At 39.2% G+C, this 27,842-nt stretch overlaps 1 protein-coding gene across 4 annotated transcripts in view; it reads left to right on the forward strand.

The window, feature by feature from the left end:
* Positions 1–27,842, forward strand: part of Retn (retained) — a 104,222-nt gene that overhangs the window by 16,677 nt on the left and 59,703 nt on the right. For 2 of the 4 annotated variants that reach the window (XM_072900969.1, XM_072900971.1), the window contains exons 2-3: positions 19,382–19,579; positions 21,357–21,776. In XM_072900969.1, the coding sequence (XP_072757070.1) occupies positions 19,382–19,579; positions 21,357–21,776 (618 nt within the window). The remainder of the gene's footprint in view (positions 1–19,381; positions 19,580–21,356; positions 21,777–27,842) is intronic. The other 2 variants (XM_072900970.1, XM_072900972.1) reach the window with 1 other exon arrangement.

A 27,842-nucleotide genomic window follows, 5' to 3' on the forward strand; every position in this document is an offset into this window, starting at 1 on the left:
ACACGAGAGAGAAAGAGAGAGAGAGAGAGAGAGAGAGAGAGACGGTCTAGCTCTTTCCTTTTTCCTTCATCGTGAGAAATAACACGCGAACATGTCCAAAATGTTGCGTCCTCGTCACGTTTTAACATCGAATGTAACAACATATATATATATATATATATATATATGTTTCACCCCGTTAAATCTCGTGGGGGAAATTTCAAAGTCGACAAATGGCTCGTAGCTCGGATAGGTGAATCGATCGTATATTTTCTCACAATGAGTCATACATTATATTTACGTAATATATAATTTCGCGATGCATAAAACCGCCTAACGTCGGTTAACGTGAGCGACCACGGTTCGACGATTGGCGGAGGAGAGTTGTCGATCGTGATGCCGAAGATGATGGCGACGGTACGCTACACACGCTCTCGTTGGTGTTGCATCGACCTGGCGGTTGTTGTGTTTGCCGCTCGTAATACATTTTAGCCGCGGGTCGTTCGTTCGCCAACATTATATTCTGCTCTATTATTATGTACGACGATGAGGGGCCGTTCACCATCCCCGGCGTCGATATGAAATTCCATGGGCAGCGATTGGACAGAGCTTCACCCCGCGAGAGGAGAAAAAAGAGTGGCGAGACAGAGACAGAGACAGAGGCGGGAGGCAGAAGAGAACGGCCGAGAGGAAGGAGAAAGAGGAGGTGGAGGATCATTTCGAATATATCGTCGAAGCCGTTCGAATCGTACGGCCCGAGGGTACGCGGCAGCTGAATGTTCGCTGCAGCCGGCATTAAAAATGTGAATGCGATTGGACGAATCCGCGGCGCGAACCCGCTCTTCTCTCTCCTCTTCTGCATCTTTCCGTCTCAATTTTTTTTCCCTAGAAAGCGGCCTAATTGGTGAAACCGGACAGCTTCCTCTCTTCACGCGTTCTTGTATACAATCTTATCGAATATGTAATGTAATATTTACGCTCAGATTAGATCGATCGTTCGATCTCGTTCTCGGAGACAAGTCTAATTGAACGTTAATGAAATGTTAAAAAAGATATGAATATTTGGCCTTTGTACATGGGTAATCGCACCGCTCGTTAAACGAGTTTTTCATACCGCGTGCAGGATTTAATATTCAACCGAATTGCACGATTAATCCGATAAGTTTATCCTTGGCGATTTCCTCTTTTCCAAGAAGCGAGACATCGAGAGCCAGGAGGAATGAAAAAGTCGGTCCCGTAAAAGATCGGCGTAATCGTTATAATTAGAGATCGTAAAACGCCGAGGAGGGCCGCTCGCACTTGACGAGGAAGAAAGCCTCGCTCGTGTAACGCGCTCGCCCGAACAAGAGGAAACATTGTTCGCGATCCGTGACTATAATCTCGATGTTAAGACCCACCGGCCGAAGGACCAAGAATGCACGGCGGTCCTGCATGCCCGTTCGATCCTCGGAGGATGTACGATCCTTTGGGAATAACGTCCCGTATAATCGGCGCTTAATAACTCGCGACGAATCGCGGCGGAATTCCTTCGACGCGCATATAAACGAAACGCGCGCGTGTAACTTTATCCCGTCCCGGGCGCATAATTAACGTTATACAGCACGTCGATTTCTCGCACGGCGCGCATTATTTATTCGAGGGAGCGGGCGGGGGGGGGGGGAGGGGGAGCGCGCGCTGCGCGTGTACGCGCGATGCTCGCGAATATTCTTTATATTCGGCGCCACACAGTCCCTCGGCGGTCCGGACACACCTGTGCGAAGCGTAGACCCATAACCGCAAGCGCTTAATGCACGCTCGCAGACAACGCGAGGCCAGACGAATTTTATAGGTCGTTCGGGGTTTCGGCTTAATAGCCGAATTCCACGTGCGCGCGCAGGCTTCCCTGAGCGCGCGCGCGAGACACCGCCCCGCGCCCTACGCGCGGTGATCGGCTGCGTGTTGAATTTTTTCAACAATATCGTCCGATCGCACTATTTATTGTCCGATTGTCGATTATCTTTGATTGAACCGGGCATATTCGTTAAAAATTGCGACAGAAGGAATGACGTTGAAGGGGACACCTTCACCTGCCCCCGGCTTGGATAATTTGCAATCGCGATACGCGAGGGTTTAACACTCGCGTCCGTTTATTTAAGCAGCCTGTCGCGGGCAGCTGTCTCATTTCGTTATAGGCGGAAGTGAGAAGAAAGTTGGTTAGACTTCCGCAATGACTTCTCGAGTTGCCCATGTTTTTCGGATCGCTATTCGAGACTCGGTTTTTAAAGGCGCAATTTGTCCGGTCGAAAGAAAGAGAGAGAGAGAGAGAGAGAGGACAATTAATGTAATTACGCGTTCAATGAGAATTACCATACGCGAGCAGCTGCACCTCTCCATCGTCGTTTCTCCGCGATCGTGATTTTTTGCTAAACCGTAAAACACCGAGCCCCGGTCGCTCCGAAGAGGCGAACGGCTCTTCTTCTTCCCTCTCTCTCTCTCTCTCTTTCTTTCCTTCCATAGGTTGGTCTGCAATATTTTTGCCTTCGTCTTGCACGCTTTATCGCCCGCAACTATTACCTGCCACCAGTGGAGCGATCGTTGCCGGTTATGTATTACCGAATTTATGACATTCCCCTCCCCGTCCCTCGCCCAGAGATGTTCACGGGCGGATCTTCCTCGCGGGATCGTCCGCGATCGTTACGTTGTTGTACTCGTATAAAGCTACATATCAGCTTAAGGGGGTGAAGCTAACTCGATTAGTCGCATTATTGGTATCGGATAATATGCAGCGCAGGGGTTCACTCTACGCTACCGGATAGATATTAGTAACGGAATCCCTATAAGGCCGCCGCGTTTGATATTACCTACACCTCTCGGCCGCCGATCGGCGAGACGGAACGGCGACGTGCACATTTTTCTTGCCGATCGACCGCGGCAGACGACGACGACGACGCCCTCCACCTGTTTCGGTTATAAGCGAGGCATAAATTATATTTGGAGACCGATGGAGAAAATGTCCGAGAGAGGCAGGCGCGGGCTCCCCCTCCCCCCTCCCCCTCCCCCCTTCCGACAACCCAAGGAAATGTCATTCGCGGCTGTCGCTCCGATTGATACGCTCTCGTACAGATTTCACATGTATTACGTAAAAACCTTCCTCAGTAGATCTGTCGTATATGCGATTCATGATTTTTTTTTTTCACGATAACACCGATATCGATGCTATATTTATCACTCTTGCCTTCTCTCTTTATCTTTCCCTTTATTGTGTTGGAATCATCGTGACGAAGGCCGCGACTCGAAAGACAAATTTCTTTGACAAATTTGGATTCGGCGTTGAAAGAGGAGGCGCTCCGATTTGTCAGCGGTGCTCGTGAAATCACAGCGAGAGACACGGGACGCGCACGCATGATGCGTGTCCACGAGGTCGCGTGCTGACACCAACCACCTTCCCCATGCAGACCTTAAGTCTGTGGTGAGAAGCCCCGTGTGTTTACGGTATCCCGTTTCTTTCTTATTTACGTTCGCGCCCTAACGCGTTCGCGCACGTATATCCGTTATGTCACCGCTTTTTATATGCATAAGTTCGATCGCCCTTCGCTCTGATCGACTGACATCGAGGCGTGCTGGGCGGGCGAATTAATTCATTCGATTGGTATCGCGAATGTCGACAATTTCCGCCGACGTGTGTCAATTTAAAGTAGACGCGTAAACGTATCTTTATAAACGAGCGGAGAATTTTTCCCGTCCGCTTCCTTTCATCTTGACGTCACGTCGCGTCTTCGCTACATTTCCATCACTGACACCAATCGTCTTTTTCTCACATCTATGTCCCAAAGGAACAGAGGCGCACAGTTTACAGGCTTGTCGCGCTGTTATGTCGGCTAATTTTATTGTAAACATACTCCTAATCTCTCTCTTGAGAGTATCTTTCTTGTACATATGTCTAATCCTTTTCAAACTCCTTTTAATCTTTTAAATTACTAAACGCATAAGTAGATGATTTTCGGAAGATGAACGTATTTTAGTACGTTTGCGTGAGATAAAAAAGGAAAAGATTCATTATGAGGTGATAATTTAAATGAAAAATTTGCAAAATTATATATACGACAAAACACACTAGCTGCACACGAACCGAGTTATGTGCCTCGTATCGGTATGAATTTGTGAAAAATATAAAACGGTCTTATCTATCTGTTCTGATGCCATATTTTTACAGCGTACTCGTACATGTGAGCGGAATTGTAATATTGTCGTTAATTATATACTATTGTCGTTAAAGCGGCAATAACATAGAAACATATGGAAGTGGGTCGTAAGGTAATCTTTTATTACTGCTGCCATTATTATTAATGATTCTGTTTGTCGCGCAATTGCGATACGAGTAGCGAGGCAAACCGATAGTTTCGAGCATTTGCACGGCGGTTATAAGATTTCTATTTTTATTATATTTCGTGGAACGAAATAATTTGCTTATTAATGACATTAATGATGCGGGAATTTGTGTCCGCAACTCTCGTACGTATATAAATTTGAATACATATTGCATTTATTGTAATTGTAAGACAACCTTAATTATAATTAATAATAATGCTGGTAATAATTATGCATGCCGTGATACTTGCTCTCAGGCATATTTGATATTCGATACATTAGCTTTCACAGGAGAAGCGCGAAGAGGGAATTTGCGAGAGGGAGGAGGAGGAAAAGGTGTGTAATACCGTGCCCTCTCGTATAAAGTTATTCCACGAATTATATATCGAAACATTGCGTGACTGCCAAAGTTCCCAAAAATTTCCGTAGGTAGTATAATAACGTATACTAGCGGGAGAGGATCGTCTTTTGATCTCTCTCGTGTACGGCTTTGAGATGTGGTCGATATAATTAGATTAATTAGCGTTTGTCGAATAAAACCCTGTAATCTGTCCGAATTGCTCTTGGTAGGGAAGAGTTTAATGCAGGAAAGAGAAGGGATTTTATATATATGAGAGCGGTGGCGTGCCGCTGAATGTTAAAGAGAACAAAACGGACGTTCAATATATTATAAAAGTCGACGATTGATTCACGAGGCTGCTCTTGAAAAGTGCGTCGTATAGTTGCATACACACATATATATATATATATATATATGTCACGTAATATTTTTTTATATCACTAACCCATCCGGATATTGCAGCAACAGAATCTACTTTATGTTTATGAAAAAAAAAAAAAAAAAAATGCTTTTGCTTCATGATTGAGGCAGCGATAATTTATCAAATATATCAAGACTTTTTGACACATTAAGGATATTGAATATTAATTTAATAATATCAGTATATATATTCAAATAAAAAAATCATATAATTATAAATTTAAAATAAAAGAATATAAATTGCAAACTTCAAAGATACCGAATATATGAAAAAAAAAAAAAAAAAAAAAAAAAGAAAAAGAAAAAACAGACTTTAAAAATACTACTATAATAAATATATAAATGTAATAATGATACAGGATAATTTTTCGTACGTGTCGTAGAATAGATTATAAGAAAGTCAAGGTCAAGGCACTATTGTTCGTCAATTTTTCGTACGCTTGTCTCGAACGACAACGACAATCTCTTTCTAGCATCGGTCAACGCACGTGCGGCAACGACGATTGTATTATCCCGATAGTTAATGCTATTTCGCGAGCCGAGTTTGACGAGTTTACGACGTGATTCTACGAGGATACAGAACGGATGGTTCGCGACCGGCTTCCCCCGCCTCTGTCTCTCTCTCTCTCTCTCTCTCTCTCTCTCTCTCTCTCTCTCTTTCTTTCTCTCTCTTCGCCTCCAGGAACGTTGATTTATGTCCGACGTTACCTTTGCCAATGGATTTACATCTCGATATTTATTATTCGCAATATTATCGCGCGCGCCTTTATTGCGTTAGTCGAAATACCTTCACCTCGAAGACTCCAGCCGTCCAGTTCTTTCCACCTCTTTCTTTCCGCTCTTTTCTTTTTTTTTTCCGGCTCGATCCCTTCGCGGGCCGTCACGCTCGATGCTCGATCTCCCAGGAACTTGTATCAGTAGTCTTTCATCTTCAAGAGAATATTTATTACGCCAAAACACGCGTCGAAAGAACGAGACGAGATAAGTTGATAGACATTTCTCGCGGATAACATCTTTGAAATAGATCTGATCGCCCCGCGGCGATATGATAATATATCCTGTAAGTAAAGTTACGAGTCTTCTAAGATTCCGTGCGATTGCTCATCAAGGTGTAGATTGTTATGCGGATTGGTCTGCGAGACGTGTTCCTACCGAAAATTCTTCCGTATCCAGGACTCTCTTCCGCGAAGTGACCAGCGCACGGAAACACTTCCCTCTGTCCGATCGTGTATCATTAAATTAATGTTAAATGATTGGTTACGTGGGGGCGTGATTTCGGGTAGAGATCCTCGGCATATTATTCCAACAGAGTAAATTTTCGAAGCGATTATTCATTCAAGGAGCTCAGAGGAGCCACCGTGGGCTCCCGTTTTCTCACCGAGACACGCGATGGTACTTTCGTCGTCTTTGTCGTCGACTCTCTCTTTCATCGTCGTCTTCTTCGACGTCCTTGGATCACGCCAAGTTTTCAAACTCGTGCCATCGTGATCCAGCATAGATATTTTAGTTATATATCGAACTAACGCGTGTGTTTCACGGAAGTATGCGTATACTGCCCTCCCACAACAACTATTATAATAAAAGTTTATTTTATTATGATTAGACACGTGCTCTGAAGACACAATTAAGTCGACTATATAGATAATTTAATGTTTATTCTATTCTGCAAACTAGTGGAATTTTTCTCCCTCTCTTCTTCTTCTTCTTCTTCTCTCTCTCTCTCTCTCTCTCTCTCTCTCTCTCTCTCTCTCTCTCTCTCTCTCTCTCTCATATAAAGAAGCCGAGAAAATTTTTAAAAATATTTTATTTCACAATAAAACTCAAAATAGTATATCATAATGTATTATGTGTGTATTTTGCAATATTTAGTTGTATTTTCAAGTAACGCGATCTTTGCGCAACAACGGTTATTCGCGCGATAGCACATGCGAAGCTCGCGGTTATCGTGTGGCAGACATCCTACCACAAAGTTGTATTTCCTTTTCTTGCTTGTCACTTTATTATTGCTGCCAAAAATCTAACTACCATCTGCCGAAGAAATTGATCGCAAATGCATTGTTGCATAAAAGGATATCGCTCGCATTTCCGGACGTGCTGAAAACATAACCGCAACGACTACCGGTTAAGACACGCTACATTGTTACAATGAATCGATATTGTTGAACCCAACGACTTACGCTCGATTGAGTTGTTCATTTGAAAATGCAATTTGAAACAATCAATTTGTTATTTTTGTAAATTAAAAGAGATATGCAAAAAATTAAAGTATATTGATTTATTAAACGGAGCTTTCACAAACAAACTTGCCGAACACATATCATTATACAAAACTATTAAATTATATTAATTTAATTTTATTAATTTTTAATTCTATTAAGTTAAACTTTTTAAGTACTTAGTCAGTTTTTTTTGAAAATGCTAGATTTTTTTTTGTAAAAGGTTTTGTTTTATTGTGTGATTAGGTATTTCTTATGAGGCAATATATAACAGATTACGAAAGTATCCATTATAGTATATATCTGTAGATTCTTTCTGAGGCTACTTTAGAAGCTTTTCAACAGGTGATAGAAAAATCGTTATATCGAGCATTTTTTTTTATCACTTATTCTATTGTCATAGAGATACTTTAAATTTTGTGTTAGATATTTGAAAGCGATGTATTTTTGGTGATATATAATTGTCGCTTCTATATATGTATAACTTCTATATATACAGGGTGTCCCATTTTAATCTCCTCAGGCAAATATCTCGAAAAATATGCAAGATACGGAAAAATGTTTCAGACAAAAGTTGTATGCTTTCGAGGGGGCACATAATTATGTTAAAGTAAAAATCTGAATTTGCAACTAACAGTTACACATTTTTACTTTAACATAATTATGTGTTTTAATTATGCCAATTGATTCGTCTCGTTATTCTGTGCCTAAAAGTATTAGAGTAAGATAATCAAAAAATGAATATTTTATGAGATATCTTGTATTTTATGTCAAAATACTGCAACTTTGAAGCCTTATAACTCAAAAAATACTTAATAAAAAATACTTTGTCATAAGTGTTTTAAGAAAGCTCTCGAGATGAGCTACAAGAATATGTAAAAATATATAGGGTGTTCCATTTAAAAAACTTAAAGTGACCTTCACGTCAAACCAATGGTACCATCTTATGGCCCCCTCGAAAGCATACAACTTTTGTCTGAAACATTTTTCCGAATCTTCCATATTTTTCGAGATATTTGCCTGAGGAGATTAAAATTGGACACCCTGTATACATATAATGGATATATATATAACTTATATATGTATAACTTTTTCCTTCTGTGTACAATCCATTTTCATTAACAGCTTTGCATTAACAGCTTGTTTTGTTGTTTGGTATGTCCAATAGATAAAAAAGGTTATCAAAAGTACATTTTTTTTATTTACAAATTCTTATTACAGACGAAATTTCTATCTGTGAAATTTGTATCTGTGGTATTTTTTAGATATATTTATTACTGACATCAACCTATAAGGATTACACAGAGATCAAACATGTTTTTCACTCTCAGTGCTGGGATTTATTTATTTTTTCTATTTATTTTCATAAAAATGATAAATGTTTGGAGTTTAATATGGTTATTGAGAACTGTTGCATTTTCAGACTTTTATCATTATATCGAAGTTATAAAAGAATATTTTAATTGCAAAAAAATATATTACTGTAAAATTTCGAAAATTAATCGCAATATGTATAATAGCATTTGTTTAGGAATTATAATTTATATATATGTACATACACAGGGTGTCTAGTAATTGGTGAAAAATCTGCTAATGGCAGATTCTTGAGATTATTTGGAGACGATTTTTCATCAGCGAAAATGTCGAAGCATCAATAATTTCCGAGTTATAAGAGATTGAAATAAGGCGCTTTACGCAAACTAAACTTTTTAAAGTTAAAAAATTTCCAAAACTATATTTTTCAGTTAATTTCAGATAGAATTTACTCTAATAGAATTTTAGTTTAAGGCTTAATTCCAAAGATATATAATGATAAAAATTGGAAGCTTGCATAAATGATTACGTCTCTCGATATTTTCGCGGAAGAAAAATCGACTCGAAGAAAATTATAAAACTTCTGGAAATGAGAAAGGCCAGTCGAGAAGATGCTCAGGCTAAAAACGCAAGATCGTATCTGCGGCTTATGATTCGATTTCCTCAGGTATTTTGCAGGATGAAAATCTCGGATTAGAGAAGGAAGAGGACAAGATAAGGTGAATATTTTTCCTCACATGGATGTTAGGGTTAGGTTTCTATTAGAGGTTAACAATAGATTTTTTTTTTCAAATTTTAAACTCCATTGACGAACAAAGGGATAAACATTTATCCTCCGCTTCCTAATCTACTACACAGGTCCTATTTTATTTATTCTCAATATTGGAGCATCCTGCTTTATTTATTTTATACTATTGTTTGCTCGCATTCTCGACTCTGATCTTTTGAATTAGTGATTCTCTGACATACACAAAACTTAGATAAGACAAAAACAGTAGTAAAGAAGGTTTCTAATGGACATTCCAGATGCCTATAAAATTCTATCTATCTTGTCCTTCGTCCAGCCTCTACTTTATCTTTTCGTCAATGGACGTTGCTAAAATAAATGAGTCTTCAATCGTGATTACTCCGATAAAGGAATATTTGGTATATAACCACCGATGGAGAAATGGTTGTATTATAGCCCTTATAATGTGCCTTATCCTTTGTTCTCATTTTCTGACCATTTTTCGAGCGGATGCAATTAGTCCTTTTTTTTTGGTACTCAGGTAGCTGAATCGAAGTCGTCGGCGAAGAATTCGATATTCGACCACATGGAAGATCGAAAGAAAATTCTTGTCGTGGTTCGTGAAAAGATCTTTTTACAAATCCGAAAAAAGGTCCACTTGATCGAGCGGTCAATTTCGCGAAATCGATGGTCAGTAAATTTTCTCAACTCTTGTCCCGAATCGCAAGCTCGAATATAATATCGGAAAATTTTGCAAAAGCAAAATCGTGCATACGTAGAACGACGAAAATACGCCGTGACATACGACATAATTCTCGTTGCATGGAATATTTCACGTTTATGAATTTTGTACGGGTTTTCTTATATGCGACAAAAGGCCTCGTGTATTATAAATTTAAGCGGCGGATTTTCTATGTCGCGAGCAATCCGGCTTGGATGAGTTAATGGGTCATAAAATCGCGCTGTAGCCTCCCGCTCGTCTGTATTCCCTACGTTTGTAAGCCCGTGTAACCCCTTCCGTGCACGTGGTCGCGTTACACACTTCAGAGTCCGAAGCCTCTCGTTTCTTCCCTCTGAATTGACGGTGGCGGCATAATTGTTGCCTGTCGGTAAGAACAAACGTTTTGATGTACCGGCTACTCTTCTAAAGTTCTTTCTCATGGGACGAAATGATGTACGGACCCCTCGAGATTCTTGGCAATGAAATTTGTTGTTTTAGTGAAAAGAAACTTGAGAATTGCACGACGAGTATAATAATCGACGTCAAAAACACGCTCGGAGATGTTACAGGGATGCGCAAAAAAAAAAAAAAAAAAAAAAAAAACGCAATACGAGTGCGCCTGAACCGAGATGACTATGTGTATGGCGAGCAAGTATCTTTTTACGCTGCAGCTGAAGATTGTTCTAGTTTTTCGCAGTGAGTCTCAAAAGCAATTAGTTGCATTCTAATTTAAATCATTATTTCTGATGGCTTTTAATAATTTTTTATATATAAAAATGCAAAAAAGAAAAAAACATGCTTACATTATTGGAACAAAAATTTAGTAGAGAAAAAATATAGAATCAGAGAAACTCAACTCTACAATATATTGACCAAGGAATTTATAGAAATGGAGGGAAATGGGAAGGCGACTTCTTGGAACATCCTGTATTACCAGAGGAATCGTTCCATATGCACTAACAGCACACGAGTCGTGTCTTTAGATTGCTCTAAATTATTTTCTCAGCTTGAGCCTTCGAAGGTTGCTCTCTCGGACATCGGACACCGTACGGGCGCACCAAAGTGAGAGAGAGAGAGAGAGAGAGGGAGAGACGTAGGTCGATCTTACGACGCTCGTCGTCGAGAAATCGGGATCGAGAGATGGCGATACAGAAATACCGAATAGTTGTCTAAAAGTGTGTGACGGACGGACAGCTGGCCGTCATTAAAACCCCATTAGCAAGGAGCTCTCCCCCACCGGAGCGCGGACGAGTCAGCCCCCGAGTTCTAACAATATCTTCCACGACGCTCCGCCACCACCCACGCTATTAATATTGCTCTATACCTCCCTCCACTCGTACATCCTACCCCATCTTTCTATTCTCTCTCTTTCTCTCTTTCTTCCATCCGCCCTGCGTCTTGCCGCGCAAACAGATGCCCGAATTCCGTTCTTCGATTTAGACAATCCGTCACTGTCTCATGTTCAACTTATATTCGCCCCGGCGAATATCGGTTTACGAAATCAGAAACGTGTTTACCCCCTTCGGATACTGAGATGACTGCGAGGACAATTGCGTAATTTGTCACAGTTTTATTTCGATTGGCATGAAAATAAATTTAATCGCGCGAGACGTTGAACTGTTCGCGAAAAAAGGAACGTCTATTATCTGAGATGACCCCCTGTGTCTGATCAATCTGTCTTTTTCAAAGACTCCGCCCCAGAGAGGAAGAGAACGGGAGAAGAGAAGCTCGTAGGAAGTCGAGAGAATGTGGGTCAAGTTTGAAATAACTATGCGCTGTACAGTATGTCTGTGGTTTGTCAGCGCGACACAGTCGCGATCCTGCCACTGTCAGATGAATCTGTGCGAAATGCGGGATATCGCGATTATACATTTCTTTCGATATACGGTTGAAATCACGATCACGATATTTTTATTTAATTTCATATATTAATTTTCCTTTGACTTTGAGGACATTTCCATGTAAATAGAAAATAGCTCGGTATATTAAATTCTAATATCGATACTGTATTATTTTTAAGACGGAAAAACACCGAGAAAGTACCTCTTCTCACTCATCAATTCTCTCTCCTCCCTCTCTTTCGCTCTTGCAAGACCGAAATAAACATTCGTCTCTTTCTATCTTTCGCTGTCGCTTTTTCTTTCGCTCCCTTTCGTTCCGTCCGTGACCGCGCATACATCGGAGAAGATAGAGCACAGAAACGATGACGAAAGAAGGAAGAATACGAATGCGATAGAGAGAAGAGAAGACGTGTGTGCGCGCGCGCGCGCACACACGTCTTACGGTCTTTGTAGCGGAAGATCAAACTCGGCGGGTCATTAATTAAATCTGGCGGAGCAGCCATCGTCCGTCCGTCTTTCCGCCGCGTCTCCGATTTACTTTACACGAAATACGCCATGGTTATAAATATGAGTGCCCGCCATGGGGACCCTTTTCCCCGAACTTGATCTCGCGGACCGCCCTCGAAGTCGGCAGTCAGGTCACCGTCGTGTAGCGGATTTCGTTGACAGTATTTTTTGTCAAAAGGAGAATCGGTTACCTAATTCTTTGTGTTTAAGAAAACTGCGCGGAAAAGACTTGGAAAACAGGTTGGAAAAAATTTGCCCAACGACATGACTTTTCCGTCAGTGCTGGCACTGGATTTGCATGTCTCCCACGAGGCGTCTCGCACGAGTTTGCGTCAAAGAAACGAATCGATAAAAATAATTCGCGCTCGCAATGAAAGATTCCTGCGTGCGATCTCGAATCTGGCAAACACATGGAAGAGCGATGAGACGCCGTATGGCCGCGACCCTTGTCTACTAAATGTCCTAAATTCAACAAGCTCCTCCCTCAGACTCCTTCATCGTATAGTATAGGACTTTAAGGAAGCAACGATATACATATACCTATCTACAATTGCAAACACACATGGCGCGCATACGTTTTCTTCGATCTCTCTCCGCGATCGAGTGGACGAAAATGCGGGTGATCGAATTGACGTAAAGTAAAAAAGCGCGTTTTGAAAAATTTCTCTTTCGTCTCTTAATAATGAAAACGTCACAACACGATGGGGAGGATTGTCTCTCGTCGCTGTTACGATGCCGCTTGCCCGCGTAGCATTCCGCGGGACGCTTCACCTAAATAGACAGCCGTGATCGATGTGCTTTCCCGGCGATATTGATAAATAAATGCGATTACGGCGATGACGATTCCGATGGTCAATGAATTTATATACCTGACAAGAATCCCGGTGGGGCCGATAAATCAACGCTCTTCCGTTCACCCGCGACCATATCGCGGTGGACACCGGGGTTATAATCTCTCAATCTAAATCGATCGATCTGCCAAAACGGCTCCGTTTCCGAGCTGTTTATCATCGGGCGCTTATGAATTTATTTTATGTGGATCGTCTATATAGAGTTACACGCGTATTCGTCGCGCGCGCGCATACGAGAAAAAGATGGGCCACGATGAAGCCGTGATCCCTGCGTGGGAGCACCGCGGGAGGGCCGCGGGAACTCGTGTAAGGTACTCGAGCTTTTATTCTTTTATTGGCTATCGATAAACGCCGGGACCATTCGTTAAAATCGTTACTCTCTTCTTGCAACGTATATTCGCTTCTACATCTATTAATGACGGATCGACCGCGCGATTCTACGGATAGATACCACTACGTCTCGCCCGCATCAATGTTGCGATAATGTCGGACATTTTTTTTTTTTTTTTTTTTTTATCAAGATTCAGCGAGAACTTTTTTTAATCATTGTTCAATCCGCAAGATCAAAACGATGGTCGGAAATGAAGAGGAGGATTAAATAAGGCTGTCATATATTTGTGCGCGAAAAAAAAATGTCTGTAAATTCGTCTACCGATTGTATTTCTTCAGCGCATGCATTTTAATGAGTTTCTCGCTCGCCTTTTATCACTCGATAATCCTCAATACATATTTTTTTTTCTTTCTCTCGTCGCAACGTCGTTATTTGACCTCTCAATGTTTTAGAGCGCGATTAATCATCGTACGTCATGTGTCATTTCGAATTCTCGGTAGTCTTACGTTTAGAATTCACTGCGCTTTTATCGGTTTCAACGCGCGGGAATCGCAGGCATTCATGGAAAATATGGTAAAACCACGACGATGTCCGGATGGCACACACCGACTCTACAATATGTAAAGTAATTATTTCACAGTCATTTCCTTCGATATCGGTGCGATACGCTCATACCTGGTGTTACCGAGGAAATGAGTTTGATAACGTCCTCGATAACGCCATCCTATTTCACGCGTTCGCACATTACGCGGCATATTTCGTTCTATAAGCGCGTCGAGAATTATCTGCATTTATGTGTGTATGCTACAATACATAGAATATTTCCTATTCTTCCTCGTTGAGTCACGTGGTATTTGGTAATAAAGATTTTGCGCCAACACTCAGATTGTGCTAACAAAACTGCGATAACGTAAAAAAGTTATAGAAAGTTGACTATTGTCACGACGAAATAGAAATGGTTGACGTTGACGCACTCGCTTTTCAGGACACACATACATACACACACACACACACACATTTCTTTTCTTTTCTTTATTTACCGTACAATGTGTTGATGGTTACTTTACGCATGTTTTTAATGAGATCGCATTCATGATTGCCATCAAGAGTTACCACTTTATCTATCCGTTGATTTGCATACTTGTTTCGTTCCTGCTATTTATTCTTAGTAATATATCTAATGGTATCGCGTAACGGAAAATAGCGAAATATGCGCATATGTAAAATTGTTTTACACATTTATCTGATTCACCGTGGTTTTTATGATTTGCGTTCATCGTTATTTTTCCTACTAATTTCATTAAATTTTTTATTAATTTTTTAAATTAAGTTTCGCTTTCCTCCTCGTTGAATGTAACCGATTACGATAAAAATTAGCGAGATATATTTCTTGCCGACACACAGTGATAGACCTTCCGATACATTAATCAGCCAAGCTATTGTCTTTTTCGTTTCGCGCTTTTGTATCTACATAATATTCAAAACATATATGCGCGAACCATAAGCCGTATAAAATCCAAATACTTTGACAGTCTTGATGAATCAATTTATACGATATATCCTAGGGAGCTGACAACAAGTACATTTATAGGTAAAGAGAGTTATTTTCGATTTATCGCTCAAAATATTATAGGATTTTATACAATTTATACAATTTAGTTCTTCGTGACTCGAGACATCCTTGGCCTTGCAGTCACGATAACCGTAATTGCAGCGGTCGTAAAACGGGCTATACTACAGATTTATTGCAAGAAGACCACGCGGTCCAGAAATAATAATAAAAAAAATGAAGTAAATACTTGTGTGTTCCATGTAATAAAATTTCGCATTAACCGTAAAACTGTCGGGGATAAAATTGTTCAACTTGTGAAAAGATTTATCTATACGATACATAACTTGGAAGTATAAATATTACTATAATATACATACATAAGAATTAGATATTTTAATGTCTTTTATATTATTCCTTACAATAATTTTAATAATTATATGCATTTATATATATTAATTAAATAAATTTAATTTAAAAAATTAATTAAATAAAATTGCGTATCTTAAAAAAATGTGTCAAAATTTATCAATAATGTGAACTTTTTAAACACATGGCCCAAATTGCATCATTTACGTTTTAATGATTTTGTTCACGAAATTTTCCACATTTCATATTCGATGTAACATTACTCTTTTGTACAATATAATGATATATTATTATGTACAAGGCTTTAAAGTTGACGAGGCAATTAGTCGCGTAATAATTTCCAGATCTGCTTAATCGATTACCACGTTGATTTCGTATTTCTTGATTTGCATAGGGATATATTCCATTTGATAAGAACCGACATATAAAAATAGAGTCGTATATAAATATCTGGAACGAAATCAAGAGAGAGAAATATTATGACCTTTTCCTTCCTCTTCTAATTGCATTAATTTAAATTAATTAAACGATTAATGACGCTGATGTAAAACTATATTTTTAATAATGCATGTTACGCGCATTATTATAATAAAGAGGAAAGAAATCGCTTTTATCGCAATGCATTTCGACTAATACATTCACAAGACTTTGTAGACGCTACTCTTTTAAATGGAATCATTGTAGGATATAATCATTATAAACAGCAGTTTCAGTTGTAAATATAATGATGCAATTAGTGCAAGCAAATCTCACTGAGAAGAATCAAATTAATGATAATGATTTTTTTTTTAATTTTACTATTATAATTAATGCAAAATAAGACAGACAAAGGAAAACAAAGTATGAGTGTTTTCACTAAAGAGCGAGAAAAAAATCACTCACTGATCTTTTGCAGTCTCGTCCTTTAATGACATTTTTACTGATTAATTTAAGAAAGTAGTATTTAAGATTGACAAATATATTCATCTAACGCGGAATTCCCTCAATTAAACGATATGATCCTGCAGTAATTAGAATATTTAGACCCATGCAGTCTCTGCAACAGAGTGCCTGGAGCGTTTAGGCGATGATTTACAGGCCGCGTCGAGGCATAACGCACACGCGCGTAAAGCACGCGTGCGTGTACATAACGCACGCATTCGGGCAACGTGCGAGGCACGCACCCACGAGTCTTTGTTGCAGAGTGCGAACACATTCGCGAAGCGGTGGAAACTATAAAGGTATAAACAATAAAACGATCGGATGGTGGCGGTACGCGGCGATAAATCACGGCGGACACAGTTATCTGCAGTGGCTGCGAGGGGTAACGCGCCGCGGCTTAGCCTTCGGTAAATTTAGCTATTGTCGTGCCTAGGATATATTAAATCTCGTTAAAATGTCTTCATGAAACCGCAGCGCCGCGCCTCGCCTCGTTGCGACCATGTGGGAAATAGAAAGGGAGAGAGAGAGAGAGAGAGAGAGAGATATGCAACGAAACGTTGTAATATTGTAACGCCATATGTGTAATATTTGGCATAGCATAGCATCCACATAAAATATTCTTCTATTTATTTATTTAGTTTTTTTTTAATAACACAGACACGTCATCTAAATAAAGAAAAAGCGTCGATCGATAAAATATGACAATATAATGTACGGATGTTGACATTCGTTGTGTAGATATTCTTGGGATGGGAGGAAAGGGGGATGAGAGAGAGAGAGCGATTTTCTCTTTTCGAGAGATGAAACCGCCCACTTGTTTATTCACGCCGACAGTTTTATTCTCTCCGTTGATTTATTCCAGTCATCCTCGAGAGTGCTAATCAAAAAATCAAGAGAATGGGATACACGTCATTCTATATAATCTATGTTTCTAAAAAAAAAGTGAATATTGAGGATATTCCTACAGAGATACAAGTTTCGATGCGATGACAATCATACAGACGCACACTCATACATAAATATATATATATATATATAAATTCGGGAAATTGAAAAGGCTCATTATAAATATATCCTCAAATAGAGAGATTCAAGTGGATTAATAAATGTCTATCTGAAATATTTAATCCGCTCCGGCGGATGCCAACTATCGTATCTCCTTCGTCACTTTCCATACAAGATACAGACACCTACGTGCGAGCGCTCGGTTCGGGGACTAGAACAATGGCATCCTCGAACGCGGCTCTACCGTGATTATTGTAATGACGGTACCGTCCGCAAACACTTTTGAATGATATAATTCGTAACCCGGCGCGCCACGGTGAGAATAACGATGCTACAACGTTAACCACCGTAATTTATTTTCACGCCTTCTCCCACCTCTCAAGATGCGATTTCTACGAGACTTTTCGCGTAAACGGCTTTGCCTCCGGAACACACTTTCACGATGCGTTATTGGCAGAGGTCTTCGAGCATTAGTACATGCAAATGACATACCGTTGACATTCGATAACGTTAGATAGATCCTGTTAAAGATACATATATATATATATATATTCCAAATTTATTTTAATATTTTCATAGAAACACGATTTATGTGAGATTTTTATCGTGTCCGTGATTATAAATAAACATAATAAATTTTATGTAATTTTTAATTCCGTTTTAAGCTTAGGTATCCTTCTCTCTCTCTCTCTCTCTCTCTCTCTCTCTCTCTCGTATTAAGCGCGACGAGTTTTATAGCTGTTTGAACGACTCGATTGAAAATCTGAGAAACGAACTTGTTTCGTATTTGATCAGGATTCTATTTCTTGCTGCTCATTCATTTCTGGCCACCATCGTGGAGGGTCAATATTATCACACGTGCTCAAAATGCCGACAGAGAGAAACCGTTTGTCGCTCCTCGCCCATCGGATGCCTTGTCCTTCGATCGTAGTCCCATTTAAGATTGGGCGACCAACATCGCTGCATTTACCGTTGAAGATCCACCTGCATTCGATAGACATATATTTACTCAAGTCCGCCCTTTCCAGGTAAAAGCTCGCCTCTCGCCGTTCGAATACACTCGAAGCTTCGATGAATCTATTTGCATCTTCTTTCAGATATAAAAAGGCATATACTCCCTCGTATAGAATAGTGAAATCTCACTCTCTTCGAATGCCTTTGTGTCATTTTATGTCAACTCTCTCTCTCTCTCTCTCTCGTATTTTTTAATAATTCATGTCACGATTAAATGCAACAAAAATCCCTTGAATTTTCTACGCGATTATCAGCGTGATCAGCGGACGGAAAATAAGTATACGCGTGCAAAAGTCGACGCTCGCCTATATGCATCGAAAGTCGCGGGCGAGACATTTATCGAGCGGTTGAGTTAATTTCAGGTGAGAAAAAAAAATATGCAACGTCCATCTCCTCTTTTTTTTTTTTTTTTTTTTACGATGGTCGTTTCCGTTCCCGGTAATGTGACTTTGTACATTTTTATGCCGGCACCGACGCGCAATGGGCACAGCCGTAAAACACTTATGACACCCGTAGCATAATAATGTTACTCGATAGCGGCTATCTCGGTGTATATAACTCATCGCATTCGCCATTTTCCTAATTAATGTTTAATGTCTCGCTATCTATGCCCTCGTTGCTCACGATTGCGCGGTTGGTATCGCGTTATCAATAGATGTTGCTGTTTCTTATTCCATTCCGACTACGCAAAATACACCATCGAGGTTTTTCGAGGTGTAATCGCGAAATTTGCGTAAGTTTGAAACGAGGAGAAGCGAAAAACTCGACTCGATTATCAGTATATAAAAAGATATTAGTATTAGAGAGAATATTTTTGTTAATCAATTTTATATAATTCTTCGCATGTGTCGTTAATAATAAGGGCGCTCGATTATTTATCTAATTACAGATACAATATTAATGTTTACGTTTATTTCTTGTGATTTCAGTCATACCAAGAAGAAATTGACGAATCCGATCTGGATGACGAAGTGCAGGACGACGAAGACTTACTTCCGCAACCGCTTCAGGGCAATTCGCAATTGCCGCTGGACATTGCGGCACAAGCTGCTGGAACATCTTCATTAGCGCAATTAAACAATTTTATGAACATGCATCCGCAGCTCCTGGCGAAGCTTAGACTGCAGGTTAGTCAAGAGCAACCTTTTTTTTATCCCTATTCGGATTTAATCACTTGCTTCCGTCAAGTATACCCACTTAATCGACGTGAAAGAAAGAACTAGAGAGAAAGAAAGTAAATATTTCGAAAAATAATCTTATTGTTATGGGTTCCCTATCGTTCGCTGCATTACTGAGTTTCTGTAAAGATAAGGAACGCATAATTCGTCATAAAAGTTTCTCGACACATTTGAGCGTTCGTTGACTCACAAAGGTGCCAAGTAGGGTAACACGAATCGTGGAAAATCGTGAGATAGTCGTAACAGCGGACGTTGACAGTCGTAAATGAGTTACCATTGCGTCACCGTGACAATAGATTTCTTTTTTTTTTTTTTATTACGCAACAGCCTAAACCAAATGACACTGGATGAGCGCAAATATCTTTATGATCGTATTTGCGATAAGAGAAGAGATCACACCGTGTATAATCATACTCGTACTTGGCACGTGTGAAAATTAAAGAATCTCTTAAGGTCCTTAAAACACATTTCAACAACTAAAGTTTCTATACTATCTCTTAAAATCTATAATTTTAATATCTATATTATATTCTATACTATCTTTAAAAGTGAGAATAAATTTAACCGGCTACATTTCTAGTAAAAGATATTATATTTATAATTAGAATCTTCAAGTCTCGTGAATGGTAGAATAAAAGTTTTGTACAGGTTTAAAAAAAGAATAAGTTACATACGGTAAACTAGGGTATGATGGGATTATGATAGGCTGTAATTTTTTCAATAATCGCTACATAGTGCGCTTTTTTAGTCATTATCAAAGATAATCGATATTTACAGTAGTTTATGTGCATACATTATTCGAAATAACGATATTGTGAATCTTATATCATATTTTTACTTTTGACTACCTGCAAAGTTTTCCATTTGTCTACTACAAACTGTTACAACATAAATTACAGTTAAGCTATCGTAATCGACGTTAGACATATTATAAAGATATGTAAATTGTTATATAATCTATAATTTTTATTTTTACCATTTTTTTTTTTATAAATATTATGGTCATCTTTTCCTTAAAAGTTGGGTAAGATGGCCAATGCTTATGTTGTACTATTTTGATAATATAAAATTTCTATTAAATATTTTCCTTTTAATTTCGATAATATTACGTAATTTAAGCTTCAGTAAAGATAATATGCCAAACACTATTAAAAAATAAAAGTATGTTTTTTGCATTTTAAAAAACTATAGCCATCTTACCCGAGTTTACCCTATGTGCGCTCTCTACACAGAAAAAAAAGAATATTCTTATTTTGACAATATCTTTAGTTTCAAAATGTAAATCTAGAAATGAGATTACATTGCGTTAAATAAAGAAAATTTTCTTGGGTGAAGACATTTTATATAGTTCAATCAAGAAAAATATATTTTTATTTAAGAATAATTTTCTTGAATGGAGAGGAAAAAATGTTGGGTGGAAAATAACACATGTTCAAATCGAAGATTACAATTTTCTCAGAGTCAAAATAATTATTTTATTTTTGAAATGACAATTGTAGTATTGAAATAAGATTATAATATTGTTAAAATTTCAGATTTTTAAATTCTCTCAAGAAGATTATAAACTGTTGCGTATATATATGAAACAATAAACGCGTTCATATGAGTATATAAGTTTTGATTTGACACTTACTTTTTTTTCGGTGCATAATGTTAATCAAACAACTAGTCATCGCATAATAATAGGATTAACTTTAATTATTTTTTTAAACAATTTCTTTTATAGTACAATGACTCGGAGATGCAAAGGAATGGCTTGGAAGCTATACAAGCTGCGATAAATGGTAACTTCAGCCTACCCTTATTCCCACCTATGTACGTGTCGTCGACGCCGCCACCGCCACCACCGCCGCCGCTATCGCTGTCGCAACAGCAACAGCAACATCCGCAAAACAATCATTCACAAGCAGTTGCGTCGAATGTTGAGAATCCACTGATGATGCCCTCCGCTTCTATCAGACCTACTATCAATCCGCAGATTGGCAGATCTCCGCCACGAGGTTGCAGGAATAACGGCGAATCCTCCCAAGGAAACTCCAGAAGTAATGACGGCAATAATAACAATGAACCTCGCGTCGTAGCGTCAACAAGCAATCAGCATCCGACCAATTGGAACTTCGAAGAACAATTCAGACAGGTGCGTCAGGCAAGTACTTAGTAAATACGTACGTTTTCCTTAGCTTCTTCGGGATTAACCGCGATAACTGGAGCGATACTAACATACGTTTTCGTGTCTCGATATTTTCTCGGCACTCTTTCTGATACTCTCTCTCTCTCTCTCGCTAAAGCTTAAAACATTTAAGTCTAAGCAAATTTTATATATATATATATATATATATATATATATATATATATATATATATATATATACATATATAATATATGACATGCAATAAAATATACTGGGGAATTCGCTCGCTTGACTATCTTTTCGCTGAACGCTTCTGCTAGAAGAGAGAACTCTGCTTAAAAATAATTAGCTTCAAACTGTCCGAAAGATTATTATCGATTTAAAGAAGAAACGCGTCTTAAAATGTGCGTTTGTAAAATAAACGATCCTAAAAATTCCTGCCGAGAGTAGCATCGGCGATACGGCGTGCGTGCCGTGCGCGATCCCGCGAAACCTAGGCCGAGTGTCGTGGGCGTGAACAACTCACGCGGTCACCTTTGTGGGACACTGGTTAGTGCCGCGAGGGACGTGTAATTACGGCGGAACTCTCCCCGCGCGAAACGAGATGGCGAACCGGCCTGGAGAAAGAGAGATGGAGAGAGGTGCTTTAATTAATGCAACGATGGAAGCTAATTATTATTTTTACACGGCCGGGAGATAATTACCGACCGTCCCCAACGGAGGGGCGAGTTCGTTGACGGTGTTGCGAGGCAAGAAGACGATCGGGTCCGACAGCGAAGAAGGAACGAACATTTCGGAGCACTATATGAGCCTATAAGATACATAGGGCCTGCCATTCCCGGGCAATGGGAGAGGAGGGGGGAAGGAAGTTATAGAATTAGCCCGAGTCGCATCACAGCCTTGTTAACGCTTTTTGCCATGACCCCGTGCCATCGCCCCGCATTTCTACCACCGGCCCGCTCTCGCGCTTTTCGCTTTTTGCGAAGAGGGTGTGGTGTTGGATTACCATTTAGATTGTTGTTCGCGCGCGCGGGCCGATATCTTCTCACAGAGTCCGCGTGACAAACCCACGGCCAAGAATGATCGTGTCGCGGTTTTAAGAGTACTTTTACACGACCGATGATTCAGTTCTCTGATTCTACGAACTGATGCGAAGTTTAGAGAATCGAGTACGCGATACCTTCGCTCTTGTTCAGTATCCCCTCGCCATTCTTTCGCGGACTGAGAGACTCCCTTACCTAGAGCGCGAGGCTTATTCGCTCATCATCGATTAAAGCGTAGATGTACAAGGAGTGGACCAACGGAAGACGAACGCTGTAGGGAAAGGAGAAACAACGTGTGCGCGGGAATGGAAATAGAAGTCTCCACCTACTCGGCGAACGGCGCCCGCATCTCACGGATCGCATCCATCATTCTGGCGAGGGCGTACAAGCTGCTCTTTAATCTTTCTTCTTCGGGGTGATGGTGGTTTCGTCTGTTTTACTCTTCCTCCGCCGTTTTCTCCCTCTCTTTTTTTTTTTTTTTTTTTTCCTTTACGAGGTGTCGGTAATCGTTCGCGTATATACCATACTCTCGCGATTTTCTTTTCCCCTCGCGAATCTTTCAAAGTTCTCATTTAAGAACGGGTCGCGACATTTTACGAGAAATGTTGTTCCACGTTTGTCGAAATTTTTGGAACCCACCGCCGAGAGCATAAAAACGCTCAATCTTCGGTGGATTTATAGTCGGTCGGCATTGTGTTGAATACATAGACGTGAGCGCACGCGCGAAACCCGCCTATACCTTTCCGTGTCGGGGCTAGCTTGTGTTTCAGTAAAACAAGGATCGTCGTGTACCTGTCTTGTACAGAAAGTTAATCCATCGACGGTGATACCCAACAGGAGCAACGACCCCTCCATACGAGAACCACCTCCGCGTTTCGCTCTCACACGTATACACGCCCGTCGTATCTCGATGCAACTCTGTGCTCGCACTCTGTCCAACCACTACTACGGCGATATAATACTGTAGCACTATACTTTGCAGCCATTGTGAAATAACTCGTAAACCTGCAAATTGCCAGCTATTTCGCTCCCATACAGAGACGAGCGAGCGCGCGCACGTCTTTTATGCCTTATGTGTCTCGTCTACATGTATATATTATGTGTATTCAATCCCGTGGATTGAGAAGGTTGTCTGCTCGTCTCTGTATTGAACGTACATTCTCGTTTACGCGCGTGTATACTTGTACAGAGACGCGTTTTCTCGATGCGCAGTCACAAATTCATCCCAAATTTTTATTCTTTCTTTTAAGATCCAATTTTTCCTTAAATTGCATTTAATTACAAGCGATAAGGTTGCGGACAAGAGAAAAGTTCTTTTCCTGAGACTTTTGTCTTAGAAAAGTCTGATAATTTAATAATTTCAAAATTTTAGTTTTAAATTAATCTTTTAAATGAGCGGAATTGTAAATATAATATACAGCGAATAAATGAGAAGAAATATCATTAGCTTGTACGAATGTAAAATTAGGACACCTTGTATATCAACGACGAAACGATGATGAGCGCGCACGCGCGTTGGATCATCCTCGAGTTATCATTGTGATTATGCAAATGCATTATCATTATGCAAATACAGCGGTGCACCTAAAACTCGAAGAATATACGATTCGTGTCGTCGCTGCCGTCGTGGCTGGCGCGCTTAACGTGGGACGCGGATGGGTACGGTCCCATTTGTAATTTCAACAAATAATGCCGTTTTTTCTTTCCAAGAGCTCAAAGCTTTCTCCGCGAGGGGAAGGAGAAAAACTCGCGCTTTTATCTCGCGCGAAATAATTCAGGAAGAAAAGTCGAGTGAAAAAATGTAGCACTTTCCGCCGAATCGTTTTTAATCGGATCGTTGAATTTATCCAAATATTTGGCATTACTTCTAGCGCTTCTTCACGATAGATGTGCCCGAATACGATTATGTAACAGACGTTTTCATGTTCAATTGCAAATCAGCGGTTAACTGTAGTTCTTGTAATTTAACAACACTGGCGCCAGCCAAATAACGCGAATGACAAGGATTTTGCATTTTTAACCGCGCTAACTCGTTACATAATATATTAAGGAAGTAAGATAAGTCGCGGACGCGCGAAAAGTTTTTCCTTTCTATTTCGGAACTCAACTGATGCGTGACATATCGCGATATCTAACGTCGCCACTGACGACGTATATATATAAAAATATCTCGCGATCAGTGTGACGTTTGGACGCTTATTTTTTTTCGAAATATTTATAGAAGTACTCCCTACATCTGTATTCGTATAGCTTATATAATAATTTTGTCGCGTACATTTGAATATCGATATCACCGAATATGAGATACGTAAAATATTGCAAACTTTATCAACAATGACAGGCAATTTCCATTTCAGACATCGAAGGCAACGAATATTATACTTTGTATAAATATACGACAAAAAATTACTTTCATGCTATCGCAGACTTATATATTGCAATATACTATGATGAAAACCATGTTGATCGACGGTAAGAAATACTTCTAAAACACGGTTTAAAAAAATAGAAAGATTTTCTTCTTCGTTTAATATTGCTATTTACGGCTCGTTCTCTTACTTTCGCTTATCGATCAATTAACCAGGTTACGCATGCGAAAGCGCAATTACTGCACGGTGCAACGGGATTATTATATTGTGCGTTGCATATGTGAGACTCGTTTGTTGGAAATCGTTCGAATGGTTCCATTGTCGCACCCTTTCGTTTCTGGAATAGTGGAGGAAGGGTGATTGGTTTCTCCCTCTCGAATGACGTAATTTGAAAGACAATTAAATCCTCGCCGTGCGGTGCAACAACTTTTACGAGCATTCGATTTCGCGGGTACCGTTTTGCGTTTACGATATCGTCAAGAATTGTTGAAATATGCGAGTAATTTAATTGTACATTAAACCACCTCCGATCTGGTAAACGCGAATAAGATAGAAAAAAAAAAAAAAAAAGGAGATTGCGACGATACCTAGAACTGGACAGAAGCCAGATGAAAATAACTGCATTGCGTTCGAGAACCTTATTGAGCTAATTTACTTAGTCCGTGCAACACCTGCATCACTTATCCGGCCTAGTAAGGGGGGGGGGGGGGGCTAGAGTTGCACTTGTCTCCGTCCTCAAACGATATATCGACCAGCGGATTCCTCGTGTTTATTCAGTAATTGGATGTAAATATGGTTATTAACCTACCTATGTGTTTTCCCGTACGTCTTCTTTTTCCTTTCTTCACCGACAATGACGTTCTTGATTGCTGAAATGTAGAGCCCGTAGAAGATAGAGTCTGGCTATGGTGCATATTTTTATTTTAATATTTATTATTATTATTTGTATTTTTTATTATTAAATTTATTTTAAACGTATAAATTAATATTCACTCTCAGTACATAATATAAAATAATTTTTGACAATTTGTATTTAGTCGGAAATTTTAACTTTGCTGGCGTGACAAACACAAGTTGCATCATACGTATATTGCCGTCATGTTTTTCTAGAAGTAGCTCAATGGTCAGACTCTAGGAATTCTACACAAATGCCAATGTCTTGAATAGTCTATTATCCTGCAATATATATTTTCCTGCAATCGTTGATCTTTTTAGTCATTAACCTTTTCGATAAGAACTTAGTAAAAATTACGAAGTAACACTTCCTTTTGGGAGGAAGAATTTTTTCCAAAGAAACGACTTTTGTAACGACTCTCATTTGCATTCTTCGGATGATATTCTTATCCCCTGCTATCCAATTCACTTATACCACAAAAATCTGAAGAGAAGTTTTTAAGTAAATCCTAATGTAGGTTGTACAATTAGGTTCCACTGTTATACATTTGCTTTTGAGAATCGTACATCACAAGAAGCGAACACCCTCTGTTATTTTAAAGAGCATTCATCGCATTCTTTGCCAAAAATTAAACGAAAATTGATGTTTTCTTTTTGTTTGCACCTTGCAATCTATTTTTGTCGATTTATATAACGGAACAACGGCTGCTTATAATTTTCGTAATTTTGTTACGATTTTTATCACGACACACGCTCTAGTCGGGTCACTTAACGCGACACTTTGACAGCAGATGGTAAAAGGGTTCGTTACGCTGCTTGCTGATTCGCAGAAACGAGATTTCCAACAACAGGATGTGGCGTATCGTTGATCAATGGTAGCCTTTCCTTCTGGTGTGGGCATTTTTTTTATATTTCCTGCCTTATTTTCTCTCACGTAACACGTGAGGTTACATTAGACTTACGAATGTTTATTCGATTTCGAGTACACGCATTCTTGATTAATGCAAATTATTAACGCCAAAGTGATATCATCGATCTTCCAATATACTTTACATATATAATGTGTCTCTCAGATTTGTAGTGTTTTTTTTGACAATTTCTAATAATTAATGGTAATAATTATCACGTGTTTTCCTATCACAATACTAATTCTTCCGCTTTGACTCAATCTCTCGTCATATAGGGTAAACTATAGGGTATGATGGCCACACGGAAAAGATGGCAATAAGCTGTAATTTTTTCAATAATCGCTACATAGTGCGCTTTTTTAGTCATTATCAAAGATAATTGATATTTACAGTAGTTATGTGCATACATTATTCGAAATAACGAGTTTTTGCAAAGTTTTTCATGTGTCCACTAAAAACTGTTATAAATCGTCGAATAAATTAACAGTTAAGCTGTCGTAATCGACGTTAAACATATTATAAAGATATGTAAATTGTTATAATTTTTATTTTCGTTTTCACCATTTTTTTTTTTATAAATATTATGGCCATCTTTCGGTCACTATTGGTCTACTTTTCCTTAAAAGTTGGATAAGATTACCAATGCTTATATTGTACTATTGTGATAATAAATTTCTATTAAATATTTTCCTTTTAATTTCGATAATATTCCGTAATTTAAGCTTCAGTGAAGATAATAAATGCCAAACACTATTAAAAAATAAAAGTATGTTTTTTGCATTTTAAAAAAACTATGGCCATCTTATCCGAGTTTACTCTATTATCCTTGATCTCTTTACGTATTTTACTCTTTTTACATTAAGTGTA

This window comes from Anoplolepis gracilipes, chromosome 10, assembly GCF_047496725.1.
Source record: "Anoplolepis gracilipes chromosome 10, ASM4749672v1, whole genome shotgun sequence".
NCBI classification, from domain to species: domain Eukaryota; kingdom Metazoa; phylum Arthropoda; class Insecta; order Hymenoptera; family Formicidae; genus Anoplolepis; species Anoplolepis gracilipes.